Source organism: Oncorhynchus nerka, linkage group LG2 (genome assembly GCF_034236695.1).
Source record: "Oncorhynchus nerka isolate Pitt River linkage group LG2, Oner_Uvic_2.0, whole genome shotgun sequence".
Classification (NCBI taxonomy): Eukaryota; Metazoa; Chordata; class Actinopteri; order Salmoniformes; family Salmonidae; genus Oncorhynchus; species Oncorhynchus nerka.
In genome coordinates this window covers 82,842,432-82,860,687 of record NC_088397.1, presented here as the reverse complement: position 1 = coordinate 82,860,687, position 18,256 = coordinate 82,842,432, and the positions used below count along the sequence as shown (strand labels likewise).

Below are 18,256 nucleotides of genomic sequence, written 5' to 3'. Positions count from 1 at the left end.
TCATCCGTTACAGTTATTAGTTATCCGTCCAAAATTGTAATCAGAAATGTAACTGGTTACCCAAACTCAGTAATGCAATCTGATTACTTTCCCTTTCAGAGGCATTAGATGAAGACAAAAATGATACATCAAACGCATTTGGTGTGTCATTATAGTGGTCTCTGACTTGTGGTCAGACTCGCTCAGGTGAAACAAACATAACTTGCACCTTTTTTCAAGGCTGAATTGAATGTCATTGACAAAACAGAAAGGTGTCATAATTAGTTGTTTTTTTACCAACATCATTTCTCAATTTTAGAGTATTACAAGAAGTTCTACTCTGTTATCGAATTACAATATGTTTGCAGGTAACGTAACTGATTACAGTTGCAGTTTTTTTGTAATCAGATTCTCCCCAACCCTGATATAATGCATTCTGCACTGGTCAACTGCATTGACACTTTAACATAAATAAATCATCATAAGAATAGTCAGAATAGCATTATGATAATATCTTATGCTGCAAACAAGGAAAAGCAGCTCCAAATCCATCTAAAGCTTCAATGAGACAGGCAATCCCTTTTCTGTAAGTTTTGTACTCTCTCAAATTCAATCTGTGTGCTGTAAATATGTAACATGACTATTATTTTCCTCCAGCATTCCTCTATTCTGCGCTCATCCCCAATGCACGCTAGCCAATCATAACTCCAATCGGACCCTCCCCTTTCCAGATAAAAAGAGGGCCAGGGAACAGTGAGCTCCATCTACAGAGAGTCTCTCAGTCTCCACAGACCACCTCCTGTAATACTGGCTAAAACGTAAGTTGTCATGTCCACCAGAGCTGTGAAGAGCACCAGCTACTCTGTGAGGCCCTCCTCTGCAGGCATGGGCTCCCCTCAGAACTTCAGCAGCAGCTCCTACTCCGGTGGATATGGCGGTGCCAGACAGAGCTACAGCGTCCGCAGCTCCTACGGGGGCGTTGGCAGCAGCGCCAGGGGCGTTGCAGCAGGTGGTTATAGGGTAGTTGTGGCTGGGGGGTCTGTGCAAAGATGGGGTGTGATGGAGTTTGGGTATACGGGCATGGGTGTTGGCGGTGGTATGGGTGTTGGCGGCGGTATGAGTATGGGGGGTGGGACGATGTCCTGTACGGGACCCCCTCAAATCACAGCTGTTCAGGTCAACCAGAGCCTGCTGGCACCACTGAACCTGGCGATCGACCCCAACATCCAGGTTGTCCGCACCCATGAGAAGGAGCAGATCAAGACCCTCAACAACCGCTTTGCCTCCTTCATCGATAAGGTCAGTTCCTCATGTGTTCCTATCACAACAGGGTCAAATGCATAGTGCATGCCAAATACTTTCATACACTTGAGCTGAGCTTGATTTAGCTCGTCTGGTACAATGGGGCCAATGGAGTGTTCCCAAAAGTGCAATGTCCACCCCTGGTTTGTATTAACTTGGCATTTGAAGGATGATTTCAGTCATCTGTTTCAGATGTTCAATGTTACATATAACCATTCCCTTTACCTTAATTTAATAAGCTCCCTGCTTTGGTCAATCATAACTGAATGTACATTGTGTACAATACATTGTGTACAAAACAGAACGTACATTGTGTACAAAACTATGGAAATAGATTACACTGTACATTTATGACTTATTGCATACTTTTTAGGCAAGCATATAAAAGACAAACTTGGTTATTAACAGAATAAATTGGGATCACCAAACTCCCTCTTACTAAAAAAGGGAGACAGGGTGGACAGAAATTGGGCCAGAGAGAGACCACAAGACGAGGTTAGTTGTATGAATACAGGGTTTGTTGTTCGGAAAACCCTTCTAGACATTAGTTACTGACTCTTAAGTCCACAAAACAATCTTTCTTCTCAGTAGAAGTTGTAGGCAAATAGGGATTTGTTGTTGGCCAGAAATCCATCTTGTCACAGAGTCCTCTCTTGCTCAATGTGCCATTGTCCCATAGACCTACACAATCAAACAGGAAATGTCATGTTCACTGTCAGATATATCAGCCCATTCATGCACAGGGCTTATCAACAGTCAATTATCTCTACAATGATTACATGCTTCAACCATCCCTTATTGTTTTACCTACCTTAATGGGGCCCATTATTTCTAAAGAACCAAAGACCTCAAGGATCAATGTGCAGGTTAAGCCATAAATCGGTTATGTTTACCACCAGGTTAACCTTATCTATGTGTGGCATTCTACCCCTCTCCACACACCTTCCTTCCTTCCTTCCTTCCTTCCTTCCTTCCTTCCTTCCTTCCTTCCTTCCTTCCTTCCTTCCTTCCTTCCTTCCTTCCTTCCTTCCTTCCTTCCTTCCTTCCTTCCTTCCTTCCTTCCTTCCTTCCTTCCTTCCTTCACAAGTTTCAGTCAATGGCACTGACCATTTCCCTTTTGTCCCTGCAGGTGCGTTTCTTGGAGCAGCAGAACAAGATGCTGGAGACCAAGTGGAGCCTCCTGCAGGACCAGAACACCACCCGCTCCAACATCGACGCCATGTTCAAGGCCTACATCTCCAACCTGCGCAGACAGCTGGACGGCCTGGGCAATGAGAAGATGAGGTTGGAGTCGGACCTGCACAACTTGAAGGGTCTGGTGGAGAACTTCAAAACCAAGTGAGTACTTTCTTCATATTAGAAATGTTTAACTAGGAGGGTTCATTTGCCCTGAAAAGGTCATTATCATTAATCAAATTAAATGTATTTATAAAGCCCTTCTTATATCAGCTGATGTCACAAAGTGCTGTACAGAAACCCAGCCTAAAACCCCAAACAGTAAGCAATGCAGGTGTAGAAGCACGGTGGCTAGGAAAAACTCCCTAGAAAGGCCAGAACCTAGGAAGAAACCTAGAGAGGAACCAGGCTATGAGGGATGGCCAGTCCTCTTCTGGCTGTGCCGGGTGGAAATTATAACAGAACATGGCCAAGATGTTCAAATGTTCACAGATGACCAGCAGGGTCAAATAATAATAATCACAGTGGTTGTCGAGGGTGCAACAGGTCAGCACCTCAGGAGTAAATGTCAGTTGACTTTTCATAGCCGATCATTCAGAGCATCGCTACCGCTCCTGCTCTCTAGAGAGTTGAAAACAGCAGGTCTGTGACAGGTAGCACGTCCGGTGAACAGGTCAGGGTTCCATAGCCGCAGGCAGAACAGTTGAAACAGGAGCAGCAGCACGGCCAGGTGGACTGGGGACAGCAAGGAGTCATCATCCCAGGTAGTCCTGAGGTATGGTCCTAGGGCTCAGGTCCTCCGAGAGAGAGAGAGAAAAAGAGAGAAAGAGAGAAAGAGAGAGCATACTTAAATTCACACAGGACACCGGATAAGACAGGAGAAATACTCCAGATATAACAGATCTGTCAGAGATGTTTCTTGTTTGATTAAAAGGCTTGCTCTATTCTCCACTCTCAGGTATGAGGATGAGATCAACAAGCGTAACGGGTCTGAAAACAATTTTGTTCTCCTGAAGAAGGTCAGTAGACTGAATCATTCTAGAAGCCCCCCATGCATAACTTGCAGTGCATCGTTGCTTTACCACAACATCAACAAATTGGCTGAAGTAGAAAAGCACATTTACTTGCAGGAGCAGTTAGGATTAAGTGCCTTGCTCGGTTACTGGTCCAACCTGCCGCCCTACATGAAACTAGATATGTCCTGCTTTCTCAGGATACAGATTCTGCATACATGATCAAGATGGAGCTGGAGGCCAAGCTGGACTGTCTCACTGATGAGATTGAGTTCCTCAGGAGTATCTATGATATGGTAATGTACCATGTCCATACTGCAATGGGAGAGACTGACAGAAAACATTTGAAGGATTAGCCCATGCTGTCGATTCCATTGGATTTGGAATCAATTGAAATCAATTGAGTGAAGAGTAGATGCCTCATCCTCTCTTGGTTCTTCAGGAGCTGTGTGAGCTGCAGGGCCAGATCAAGGACACCTCTGTGGTGGTAGAGATGGACAACAGCCGTAACCTGGACATGGACTCCATTGTCGCTGAAGTGCGCACCCAGTACGAGGACATCGCCAACCGCAGCAGAGCTGAGGCCGAGACTTGGTACACACAGAAGGTAAGCCCTTTCCCCCGTGAGGCCCCCAGAACACCTCATGCTGTGCTCCTATGTCCATACTTGCATATCACTGAGAATGGATGTCCATTAGAGGATGCTGGTGGGAGGAGTTATAGGGGGATGGGCTCACTGTAAGGGCTGGAATGGAATAATTTGAACTGTATCAAACACATCAAACATATGGAAACCACATACTTGACTCTGTTCCACTAATTTCATTCCAGCATTGCAATGAGCCCGTCCTCCTATAGCTCCTCCCACCAGCATCCTATGATGTCGAATGCCTACGTGGTATCCTAATGTGGATACTAGAACAACCACCGTAACCATAAAATCTCAAGTTCTATAGTTTGGGGTGACAGTTACCCCAGGGAGGATCTCTAGGGGAGGATAATGTCACTGTGTGAGGTCATGACTAGCTCACCTCCACTACTTCATTATAACTATACATTGTGAAACCTCTCTCGATTACCATAGCAATTGTGGTAACAAAGGCTATTTCTACCATCTCAGGTATCAGGTATCTTAGCTAAATTACATGGACTTCACTGTTTTGTTATGTCTCTATGTGTTGTCTCTGTAACAGTATGAACAGATGCAGGTGTCAGCCAGAAAGTATGGGGACGACCTGAAAAACACCAAGGCAGAGATCGCAGATATGAACCGTAAAATCATGAGATATCAGTCTGAAATTGACATGATGAAGGGTCAGGTGAGTGTCTCATACTGCATGCCTCTCAGTCATTATGTAACAGAAGTGCCATTTTATCTAACACCCCTAGCGTGGATTATAGATAGACCTATTATGATTTTTCAACGCCCGATACCGTTACCGATTATTGGAGGACCAAAAAAGCCCATACCGATTAATCGGCCGATTAAAAAAAAAAAGTATTTGTAATAATGACAATTACAACAATACTGAATGAACACTTATTTAACTTAATATAATACATCAATTAAAAATCTATTTAGCCTCAAATAAACAATGAAACATGTTCAATTTGGTTTAAATAATGCAAAAACAAAGTGTTGGAGAAGTAAAAGTGCAATATGTGCCATGTAAAAAAGCTAACGTTTGAGTTCCTTGCTCAGAACATGAGAACATATGAAAGTTGGTGGTTCCTTTTAACATGAGACTTCAATATTCCAAGGTAAGAGGTTTTAGGCTGTAGTTAATATAGTATTTATAGGACTATTTCTCTCTATACCATTTGTATTTCATATACCTTTGACTTTTGGATGTTCTTATAGGCACTATAGTATTGCCAGTGTAACAGTATAGCTTCCGTCCCTCTCCTCGCCCCTACCTGGGCTCGAACCAGGAACACATCGACAACAGCCACACCCGAAGCATCGTTACCCATCGCTCCACAAAAGCCACGGCCCTTGCTGAGCAAGGGGAATAACTACTCCAAGTCTCAGAGCGAGTGACGTTTGAAACGCTATTAGCGCACACCCAGCTAACTAGCTAGCCATTTCACATCGGTTACACCAGCCATTAGGCTGATAGGCTTGAAGTCATAAACAGTGCTGTGCTTGCGAAGAGCTGCTGGAAAAACGCACTAAAGTGCTGTTTGAATGAATGCTTAAAAGCCTGCTGCTGCTTACCATTGCTCAGTCAGACTGCTCTATCAAATCATAGACTTAATTATAACATAACAACACATAGAAATCCGAGCCTTTGGTCATTAATATAGTCGAATCCGGAAACTATCATTTCGAAAACAAAACGTTTATTATTTCAGTGAAATACGGAACGGTTCTGTATTTTATCTAACGGGTGGCATCCCTAAGTCTAAATATTCTTGTTACATTGCACAACCTTCAATTGTATGTCATAATTACGTACAATTTTGGCAAATTAGTTCGCAATGAGCCAGGCAGCCCAAACTGTTGCATATACCCTGACTCTGTGTGCAATGAACGCAAGAGAAGTGACACAATTTCACCCGGTTAATATTGCCTGCTAACCTGGATTTCTTTTAGCTAAATATGCAGGTTTAAAAATATATACTTCTGTGTATTGATTTAAAAAAAGGCATTGGTGTTTATGGTTAGGTACAGTCGTCCAACGATTGTGCTTTTTTCGCAAATACACTTTTGTTAAATCATCCCCCGCGTTGCATTGATTATATGCAATGCAGGACACGCTAGATAAACTAGTAATATCATCAACCATGTGCAGTTAACTAGTGATTATGATTGATTGATTGTTTTTTATAAGATAAGTTTAATGCTAGCTAGCAACTTACCTTGGCTTCTACTGCATTCGCGTAACAGGCAGTCTCCTTGTGGAGTGCAACGAGAGGCAGGTGGTTATTGCGCTGGACTAGTTAACTGTAAAGTTGCAACATTGTATCCCCCGAGCTGACACTGTGAAAATCTGTCCTAGGCCATCATTGAAAATAAGAATGTGTTCTTAATTAACTGACTTGCCTAGTTAAATAAAGGTATAAAAGTTTTTTTTTATTAAATCGGCGCCCAAAAATACCGATTTCCGATTTCTTATGAAAGCTTGAAATGGTCCCTAATTAATCGGCCATTTCGATTAATCGGTCGACCTGTAGCGTGGATAGACTGTCTCTCCTATTCAGCGGTAGGATCAACAACATTTACAAATAGGAACACAACTAAAAATATGATTTATCTGACAATAGCGCACCCACCTGGAGAACCAGATTGCTAAGGCAGAGGAGCGCGGTGAGCTGGCGGTGAAGGACGCCAGGCTTCGCATCAACGATCTCAAGGTGGCCCTGCAGAGAGCCAAACAGGACATGACCATGCAAGTCCGCCAGTACCAGGAGCTGATGAATGTCAAGCTGGCCCTGGACATTGAGATCGCCACCTACAGGAAGCTGCTGGAGGGAGAGGAGAGCAGGTAGGAACCGTGAGCCCTGCACAAATGAAGTGGCTGCCTTCCCTCTTTCCCTCAGATCTGATCTGAGTTAGGCTTTCATGTAATGTTCTTTTAGATTAGTGAGTAGTCACAGGAAGTAAGGAGGATAGCATTCACACATGAGAGCATTAAGACATGGTGTTGAATGACCTGACTCTAGCATTAGGAGAATTTGAGGATGACCAATGAGTTAATTTTCTCACTGATAATATGCCTTCCACAGAAAGGAATGAATAGAATGGACATCCCCATTCAAGTCAATGATGTCAATGATGGCCTAATGAGTGGACTGGCAGCAATTTTGAGTGTACCCAGGCCAGGAAGTAAAAGCAAGAAGTTTACCCTTCAATACGTGCTGTGATTTGTTGAGTCAACTCAACTGACATTACAAAAAATACACAGTAGCGGTGCGTGGGTCAAATCAGTGGGGACTCCAAGCCAGGAAAAAAACTATTTTAAAACCTGTGTTGTGATAATTGCGTTGTTTGCTCTATAACCTGTTAGTTCATATGCCTTGCAACTGTGATATATAAGCCTATGACCGAGACAATAAAAAGACAGTGGCAGAGTAAATTAAACAACACATTTGTTTCATTACAAAACCGGAGAGCAAGATCTGTCTGGTGAAGTCCACAAAACATATTGCATGAGCTGGACAGGAGGGGGAGCCAAAGCGAAGGCTGGTGTGACAGTAACAACAGTTACATGACCTACAGCATGGTCAAGCAAGGTAATGTTTGGAACATTTTCGGACTACTAAACAACTATTGATTTAGAACCACAGAGAGATACCGCAAGTCATAAAGAAAACACGCGCTGCCTCCACTATTCCAGCACCATTTCAACTTCAACATTTCAACATCATAGACAGTGCCTTGCAAAAGTATTCATCCCCCTTGGTGTTTTTCCCATTTGTTTGCATTACAACCTGTAATTTAAATGGATTTTATTTGGATTTCATGTAATGGACATACACAAAATAGTCAAAATTTGTGAAGTGAAATTAAAAAAATATGTTGTTTAAAAATGTGAAAAAATACAAATCTGAAAGCCTATGACCGAGACAATAAAAAGACAGTGGCAGAGTAAATTAAACAACACATTTGTTTCATTACAAATCCTTTGCTATGAAGCCCCTAAATAAATAAGATCTGGTTCAACCAATTACCTTCAGAAGTCACATAATTAGTTAAATGAAGTCAACCTATGTCCAATCTAAGTGTCACATGATCTGTCACATGATCTGTCACATGATCTGTCACATGATCTGCTCTGAAAGGCCCCAGAGTCTGCAACACCACTAAGCAAGGGGCACCAGCAAGCAAGCGGTACCATGAAGACCAAGGAGCTCTCCAAACAGGTCAGGGACAAAGTTGTGGAGAAGTACAGATCACTGTTGAGTTATAAAAAAATATTAGAAACTTTGAACATCCCACGGAGACCCCAAAATCCATTATTAAAACATTGAAAGAATATGGCACCACAAACCTGCCAAGAGAGGGCCGCCCACCAAAACTGACAGACCAGGCAAGGAGGGCATTAATCAGAGAGGCAACAAAGAGCCCAAATATAACCCTGAAGGAGCTGCAAAGCTCCACAGTGGAGATTGGAGTATCTGTCCATAGGACCACTTAAAGCCGTACACTTCACAGAGCTGGGCTTTATGGAAGATTGGCCAGAAAAAAAGCCATTGCTTAAAGAAAAAAATAAACAAGCACGTTTGATGTTCACCAAAAGGCATGTGGGAGACTCGCCAAACATATGGAAGAAGGTACTCTGGTCAGATGAGAATAAAATGTAGCTTTTTGACCATCAAGGAAAACACTGTCTGGCGCAAACCCAACACCTCTCATCCCATCGAGAACACCATCCCCACAGTGAAGCATGTACCACCACGCAGTATCATGCTGGGGATGTTTTCATCAGCAAGGACTGGGAAACTGGTCAGAATTGAAGGAATGATGGATAGAGCTAAATACAGGGAAAAACCAGATGGAAACCTGTTTCAGTCTTCCAGAGATTTGAGACTAGGATGGAGGTTCACTTTCCAGGAGGACAATGACCCTGAGCACACTGCCAAAGGAACACTTCAGTGGTTTAAGGAGAAACATTGAAATGCCTTGGAATGGCCTAGTCAAAGCCCAGACCTCAATCCAATTGAGAATCTGTGGTATGACTAAAAGATTGCTGTACACCAGCGGAACCCATCCAACTTGAAGGAGCTGGAGCAGTTTTGCCTTGAAGAATGGGCAAAAATCCCAGTGGCTAGATGTGCCAAGCTTATAGACACATACCCCAAGAGACTTGCAGTGGTAATTGCTGCAAAAAGTGTCTCTACAAAGTATTGACTTTGGGTGTGTGTGAGGGGGAGGGAGGGGGGGTGAATTGTTATGCACACTCAAGTTTTCAGTTTTTTTGTCTTGTCTCTTTTTTGTTTCACAATAAAAAAATATTTGTAATCTTCAAAGTGGTAGGCATGTTGTATACATCTAATGATACAAACCCCCCAAAATCCATTTTAATTCCAGGTTGTAAGGCAACAAAATAGGAAAAAAGCCAAGAGGGGTGAATACTTTCGCAAGCCACTGTAATCCCTATGCTTAGTCAAATACAGTGACATCTAAAATATACCCAAAATGATTTATTCCAACGTAAGCTAAACATGATGTGGCTGTCCATGCTACTGATTTCTCTCTCTCTGTGTGTGTGTGTGCAAATAGAAAAAACATTTTGACTCACCAAACTTGTAGAGAAACACCAATGCCATCCTGTTCTTTCATATTGCCTAAACGGTCTCTGACTCTGTCATACTATATACACCTTTAGTTTTTGTTGGCCTAGGCTACCTGGCTAACATGCTTGCTGGCTAGCATAACTTCCATTCATTGGCAACGATGCGCCAGGCCAGCTAGTAAACATCAGTATACTACATCTAGCTACATGTGGAACTTCCATCCTCTCAGGCCAGAGGCACAATGTATTCATTTATGGTTGGATCAGAATCACATTTATAATAATTTGCCAGTGCAGAGAATTGAAGTAAAACCACAAGTCCAAATCCCTATCTCCATCCATAGCTAATTTAGGAAGGAGACTATTTTTACTAGCCACCGGATGACAAGGACACAACAAGATGATGGAATAATTCAATTTTTTTCTGTCAATTATGTTTGGCTTTGAAGCCAAATCCAAACTGGCTTCCCTTAACACTTTTTTTGTGCGCTAGGACCATTGGCTATTATTTAATATATATTTTTTTTTATCAAAGGAGGTCAAACGCTCACTGGCTTCCCTTACATTCAATCAAAGAGTGATTCAATGCTACGGGCTGGAACAATGTCATACTCTTTTTGACCAGACAACATCAGATAGATGGGCTACAAATACTAAGACAGAGGGGCGCTGTTTCATTAACTTGTATTCTTTCTCTGGTACATTAAGACTCTTGTGAATTGAAGTAAATTTATGAAACACAGAGAGACGAAAGATAAATTAGTTTGTGTTTTTTCTTTTTTTCTTTGTGCATATTTGGGGGGCATCCACGAATACACACCCCTGAAAATACGTTTAATTGCATGAGCCACATCAGTTAGCTTCATTTAATGAGCAAGTATTCACTACCCAATTCTACATCTAGTTAAGGTGTTTTGTTGTTGAAATTTGAAATGTGAAAATTAGCTAGTGTTAGCTAGCTAGTGTCTGCTTGCAAAATTAATTCATATGACACAAAAGGCAGGGATGCTAACAATGCTGAAATGCTTACTGTGAATTGCTTGCTTACGAGCCCTCCCAACAATGCAGTTTAAAAATAAAATAGTAACACAACTTGCCTAGTTAAATAAAATAAAAAGAGGAATAAAATAAATATACAAGAATGGAGCTATATACAGGGAGTACCAGTACCAGATCAAATGTGCAGAGGTACAAGGTGTTTGAGCTAGATATGTACAAGAAGGCAGGGTAAAGTGACTAGGCATCAGGATAAATAACTATAAGAGTAAAATAAAGAACAGAGTTGCTACAGCAACTGATGAGTGTAAAAGTGTGTGTGTGTAAGTATGTGTGTTTGTGTTGCGTTGGTATGTTTGTGTGTGTTATGAGTGTGTGTGTATGTAGTGTATGTGAATATGTGTGGGTTTTATGTGGGAGTGTCAATGTAGTGTGTGTGAATGAGTGTGTATACGGTGTGTATATACTGTAGAGTCTAGTGAGTGTGCATAGGGTCAGTGCAAGATAGAGTCAGTGCAGATAATTTGGGTACCATTAATTGACTATTTAGCAGTCTGGCTATTTAGCAGTCTTATGGCTTGGGGGTAGAAGCTGTCTCGGAGTCTGTTGGTCTGAGAGCCGATGGACGGTAGCAGAGTGAACAGTCCATGGCCTGGGTGGCTGGAGTCTTTGGCAGTTTTTCTGAAAAATGTTGGGCCTTCCTCTGATACAGCCTGATATAGAGGTCCTGGATGGCAGGGAGTGATTAGTTCTGCCGTGATTAGTGTGCTGAGTTCTACAACACAGCTCATTACTCTCTGCGCCGTTATCACTTTGGCCAAATGTTACAAAGTAGTGAGGCACAGTGCCAGCTGTCGGAATCAGATAAATGCTGATTTCTGAGAACAGTCCCATAACTTTGGTGACTTACAACTTTATCAACAAGCTGGCAAACTATCTACCATAAACAAGCTTGCACTAGGCTGCTAGCTGGAGCATGGTTTGCCGCAGTAGCCAGTGTGTCATAGATACCGAGAGCGGAGGGATTTTTGAAATCAGGAACTAGTGTTAGGCAGATGAGCAAAATCTTGATTTTTAAAATTGTGTTCAACGTCCTACATAAAAGATTGGTCGAGCGACGAGCGTCACGTAGGAGTGACACAATCTGACATAAGACAACGTGGTGTATCCATGAGTCTACCACTACCAGTCAAATTGCCACGGTTAGAGCTTCTGGGTTAGAGCTTCTGGGTTAGAGCTTCTGGGTTAGAGCTTCTGGGTTAGAGCTTCAGGGTTAGAGCTTCTGGGTTAGAGCTTCTGGGTTAGAGTTTCAGGTTTAGAGCGTCTGGGTTAGAGCTTCCGGGTTAGAGCTTCTGGGTTAGAGCGTCTGGGTTAGAGCTTCTGGGTTAGAGCATCTGGGTTAGAGCTTCTGGGTTAGAGCTTCTGGGTTAGAGCTTCTGGGTTAGAGCTTCAGGGTTAGAGCTTCAGGGTAAGAGCTTCCAAGCCTGTTCTATTCCTTCTACTTCTATGATCCCTTCTCTTTACTCTCCACTTCTTTACCCAGGCTGGTGACTGGAATCAAGTCGGTCAGCATCTCCAAACAGTCTTCTTGTAAGTGAATGTCCTCTCACTCCACAGCTATTCTGTTTCACTTAATGCTCAGTACTTATTGCACATCGCACTGGTCAGATAACTGAGATAAATAAATAACACGAGTCCATGTTCACTTCAATGACCCGAAATGTTCATTTCCACTTCCAGCAATGAACTACAACTCTTACCCCCTGGAGAGCAATCACACCACTAGCTACGTCCGGGGCTCAATAGGCGGATGCAAGAGCAGCAGAACTTACATCAGTGGCCATGAGAACAGCCATGTAGGCCACAGTTTTGACCTGCCTGGCAGTATCATCCTGGGAGCCACCAATGGTATCCAGGTCTCTACCAGCAGAGACGTGGATGCCAGCATCAGCCTGGGAGGTAGCAAAGGGACCAGCAAAGATGTGGATTCCAGCATCAGCCTGGGAGGCAGCAAAGGCACCAGCAGAGATGTGGATTCCAGCATCAGCCTGGGAGGCAGCAAAGGCACCAGCAAAGATGTGGATTCCAGCATCAGCCTGGGAGGCAGCAAAGGCACCAGCAGAGATGTGGATTCCAGCATCAGCCTGGGAGGCAGCAAAGGCACCAGCAGAGATGTGGATTTCAGCATCACCCTGGGAGGCAGCAAAGGCACCAGCAGAGATGTGGATTTCAGCATCACCCTGGGAGGCAGCAAAGGCACCAGCAGAGATGTGGATTCCAGCATCACCCTGGGAGGCAGCAAAGGCACCAGCAGAGACATGGATTCCACTGTCACCCGAGGAGATGAATGAGGAGACTTCGTCATCACAGGCGACCATGGAATTTGTCTATTCTTTCTGTAACAGATGTGTGCTTCCACAACCTACTTTTCAGCCTTCCACTCACATTCATTTAACTTTTCTAGCCAGGTTAGTACATAATTTACCTGCCAAACAGTTACCTTTCAAACAGGCTAATTATATCCACCTGGAATCACAGGCAGTCTAACTGTAACTTAATTTTCCTACCCACAAATGGTCCGGTTTAAAGTGGTAAATGTGAAGGGTTATGTATTCCTGAAAGGCCCCTGAAAGTCGACCCCTTATGTCTATTTGGCCTACTTGTGTGATCTCGTTCACTGTCAATGGAAGCTATCCATCTCATTTGTCTGTCCACACCTGAGTCACCAGCAGGTGCCATTGTAGCAGATGTTTTTCTCTCTGCTTGCTCAGAGACCCATTAAAGCACTAGGAGAACAAACAACCTCTTAATGTGTATGTGATGTGTGACATATTTCTTCCATTGAGTCATTTGATGAGAGGATGCTGTTATCCTTATGCCAAACCCCACCAAAAGGGAAATGTATGAAATGTGTATATGCAGGGCCGGCTCCAGGAATAACCAACATAAGCGGTGACTTAGGGGGCCCCTGTCCCCCCAAAAAGGGAACTCACTATTGAGAGTAAGAATAGTACACCAGATGTGATTTTGAAAAAAAAACAAAAAACAAGAGAAAAACAACAGTCCCTCAGTTAGCTGACAATTTGCAATGTACATGTTTGGATGGTCTAGTCTAGTTAGTCTAGCCAACTATACTTGTAGTAATCATGGCAAAATACCGATTGGGGACGCAGTATTAGTCATTCTCACTCAGATATCATATTAACATGGCATAAGTAATGGCAAAATGTGTAGAATTGTAGGAAATGTGCTTTAAAACTGAAAAATGCATCTCTCTGCCCCATGGCAAAATGAGTACAATTGCAATACATTTGTTATAAAATTGCTAAATGTTATCTCCGCCCCACGGCAAAATATGTATAATTGCAGTAAATTAACATTAAAACATAGAATTTTCTCTCTGCCATCAAGAGTGGGGGCACTAAAATGTTTTGCCACGAGGTGGGGGGCCCTTGGACACAGGCCCGGCTAGAGCCGTTGTGGCTCCTAGACGTTTCCGCGTCACAATAACAGCTGACATGGGCAGCTCTGTCAGGGCAGAAATTTGACAAACTGACTTGTTGGAAAGATGGCATCCTATAATGAAGATGTATTAGCATTTTATTTTTCATACATTTTCATAAATGTTGACCAAAAAATACAATTAAATCCATTTTAAATCCCACTTTGTAACACAACAAAATGTGGAAATAGTCATGGGTTGTGAATACTTTCTGAAGGCACTGCACATAAACATGACTAGGCATCAGAATAGATAATAATACGAGTAAGAAGAATGTATCCATGCAGATACTTAGAGTGTGCACAATGCTTTGCAGGTTTTTTATAAGAAGAATTTATACATGGATCCAACTTTAAGACTCGTATTTTCTCCTTTTCTTCCTTTTAGAATTGCAAGGTATGTGACAATGAGAATAGAGCCTACACACACTTGATTGGGCAATTGCTTAACAAGCTATGGGTTTCTATCCAAACAAACATTTACTATCCCCTTAAAAAGGTGTTTGGATCGTTAAACCATCAGTCTTAATAGACAGGTACTGGCCTGAAGCATATTCACTCTCTTCTATACTTAGTTCAATCAATCAAAACTCTCCAAAACCACATTCCAACCACACCCTCCACATTCCAAACACACATGCACACATGCAGACACACACACACACGCACGCACATACACCCCAACACACACACACACACACACACACACACACACACACACACACACACACACACACACACACACACACACACACACACACACACACACACACACAAATGTACTGTATGTGTATACAGTGCCTTGCGAAAGTATTCGGCCCCCTTGAACTTTGCGACCTTTTGCCACATTTCAGGCTTCAAACATAAAGATATAAAACTGTATATTTTTGTGAAGAATCAACAACAAGTGGGACACAATCATGAAGTGGAACGACATTTATTGGATATTTCAAACTTTTTTAACAAATCAAAAACTGAAAAATTGGGCGTGCAAAATTATTCAGCCCCTTTACTTTCAGTGCAGCAAACTCTCTCCAGAAGTTCAGTGGGGATCTCTGAATGATCCAATGTTGACCTAAATGACTAATGATGATAAATACAATCCACCTGTGTGTAATCAAGTCTCCGTATAAATGCACCTGCACTGTGATAGTCTCAGAGGTCCGTTAAAAGCGCAGAGAGCATCATGAAGAACAAGGAACACACCAGGCAGGTCCGAGATACTGTTGTGAAGAAGTTTAAAGCCGGATTTGGATACAAAAAGATTTCCCAAGCTTTAAACATCCCAAGGAGCACTGTGCAAGCGATAATATTGAAATGGAAGGAGTATCAGACCACTGCAAATCTACCAAGAACTGGCCGTCCTTCTAAACTTTCAGCTCATACAAGGAGAAGACTGATCAGAGATGCAGCCAAGAGGCCCATGATCACTCTGGATGAACTGCAGAGATCTACAGCTGAGGTGGGAGACTCTGTCCATAGGACAACAATCAGTCGTATATTGCACAAATCTGTCCTTTATGGAAGAGTGGCAAGAAGAAAGCCATTTCTTAAAGATATCCATAAAAAGTGTCATTTAAAGTTTGCCACAAGCCACCTGGGAGACACACCAAACATGTGGAAGAAGGTGCTCTGGTCAGATGAAACCAAAATTGAACTTTTTGGCAACAATGCAAAACGTTATGTTTGGCGTAAAAGCAACACAGCCCATCACCCTGAACACACCATCCCCACTGTCAAACATGGTGGTGGCAGCACGGTCAGGGACAGGGAAGGGGGCAACTGCAGTTCGACTGCCAGTAATTACAATCAAGTTAAGACTAGTTTGTTCTGACAGCATAATGTAGCAGCTAGTCTCTAGCTAACTAACTTCTCCATCTACATTTGTGATAATCAGTGGATACTGCCCACCCCAGTATGGTTCTGTTTTTGCAGAAAATCAAGGCCCATGTTAAAGAATTATGGAGAATTTGGCTGCAGGAGCAGGAAGGGGGGCGTTTTTTAAATATATTTTTTTTAACTTTTAGCACCTGCCCCAGAGAGTGACCCGTCTCCAAGTATTTTACTGGTTTGTGACTCACTGGCACCGCCCCCGGTTAGATGGGAATAAAGCTGTCCAAGAGGTAACACACAGGAAATGTATTTAAAGAAACTGAGGAAGATGAACATGGAGATCAAAAGTGGGAGAGGTAGTGGATTGCTGCTGGTTCTGAAACTAGCAACCTATCAGGGCACAGGTCACATAGGTCAGGGAGTGTTTGAAAGGTAGGTTTATGGTACCCCCTAGACTCTCAGGCTCTGGTCGTGGGGGATGGGGAGTGGAGTGTGCAGCTCATGGTTGTGAGTTGCTGATAACAGTCACCGGCAGGGAATTCGTAACACCCACCAAAGGTCTGTGGCCCTGCAGTTAAGCATCCACTCAGTCACTTTCACCTGTCTTTTGTTTTCAGATCAGCACAGATGAAGGGGAGGAGACAAGAGAAAGCCATTTTATACTATTGGGATGCACCCTGTGAATAGCTTCCAATTTGGGCCTTAAAAGACAAACCAGACTGCAGAAACCAGAAGTTAGCTAAGCTACACAGCTAAGCAGAACAACTCAGAACACCATGCTCTCATCCAGGGCCCTAGCCTTTTGTGGGCCCCCTAAGCGAGATATGGTTAGGGCCCCCCTACCTCGTCGGCAAAACACTTTAGTGGCCCCCCTAAGAGGACACTTACAGTATGTTGCCTATTGCTCTCATACCATTTATTGCACAACAATAATTATCTGACCTTCCTTTAATCCTTTGTGTTACAGTGTGAGGTTTTCATTGGAACAAGGTCAAGGGGAGAATGGCCTGAAATGAATAGATGAATGAAGAGATAGTAAGAGCTATTCCTAAAAGAAACAAAGGACAATACAAGGACAACTCAAGCTAATGAAAAATCTTGGCTCGCATCATTGTGACTTTTGCTTAAACGTCTAATTCTACATGGCAAATGAAAGACATTTGTTATGTAACTATTTTCGGTAGGCAGAGAGTACACCTCATTTCCTAGTTAAATTAAGAAAATACAAATTTAAAAAACTCCAGAACAGCATGAAATCCCAGGGCTCTCTTCTACACAAACAACCTACTTTTACTGTAGTTCTCAAGGACCAGTCACCACTAGTCAACGTAGGAAAGAAGAAAAGCCCAAGTGAACTGTCGTTGCTTTGTGTCCCTTAGTGCACTTCAAGTTTGTCATTTAATGTGGCCTTTATTTCATGCAGAACAAAAAACTGCAGTGAAAGTTGAAAGTATGGGGGTTCTATAGCCTTTGTATTGCAATTCATTAGTGCAATTTGTTTGCGATTCGATGTTTCAATGATATTAATGTTGGCTCACCATTCAAAAAAAAAAGATTTAGGACAAGCTAAAGAAGGAGAAATTCCACAGTTTTGGCGCAGGTACAGCCGACTAGCTAACATTAACTACATTTTGAGAATCAATACTTGGACTCATAGAGCCGGTATAATATCATCAGAAATAATATCGCAATACTCTACTGCATACATTTTTCATCCCTAGTAGAGACGAGGAGTATCATCAGACATGCATGCATGTACTAACTCAATTTAAACCTCCATTCAAACCTCAGTTTCCTTGTTTTAGTCTTGTAGCTAACTAACTATTTCATGCATTCCCCTTGACTCGACTTGTGCACCAATTATTTAGTATTATCATTTGACTCATAATGTGTGGCATTCTACATAAATAATTGAGTTATACAAGGAACAAGTCATATGTACAAGGTCATTAAATGTTTGATCTCATTGAATGATTATTGCACTCAGTCCTGTAAAACATGTCAGATTTAACAGCTTCAATTTAACACATATGATATACCACCGGCAATTCACTGCAAAGTTGACTTGTATCGTCTTGAATCTTCCCATGCTACAGGACTCGACATAAATCATACAGTGACAACTTCTTTTTACAGCCTAGTAGGCTGCTTCCTGTTTTTTAATGTCATACCTTGTGGCTGGACTAACAGGTTCACATTCTTCCTCTGAACAGCATT

At 42.5% G+C, this 18,256-nt stretch overlaps 1 protein-coding gene across 1 annotated transcript; it reads left to right on the top strand.

Annotated features, from left to right (window-relative positions):
• Positions 1-363: 363 nt before the first annotated feature.
• Positions 364-13,511, top strand: LOC115143540 (keratin, type II cytoskeletal 8-like). The gene is made up of 9 exons (XM_029684046.2): positions 364-1,278; positions 2,411-2,619; positions 3,416-3,476; positions 3,671-3,766; positions 3,913-4,077; positions 4,664-4,789; positions 6,738-6,958; positions 12,249-12,295; positions 12,446-13,511. The coding sequence occupies exons 1-9, from the start codon at positions 808-810 to the stop codon at positions 13,054-13,056; spliced, it is 2,007 nt and encodes a 668-aa protein (XP_029539906.2). The 5' UTR covers positions 364-807; the 3' UTR covers positions 13,057-13,511.
• Positions 13,512-18,256: the final 4,745 nt, after the last annotated feature.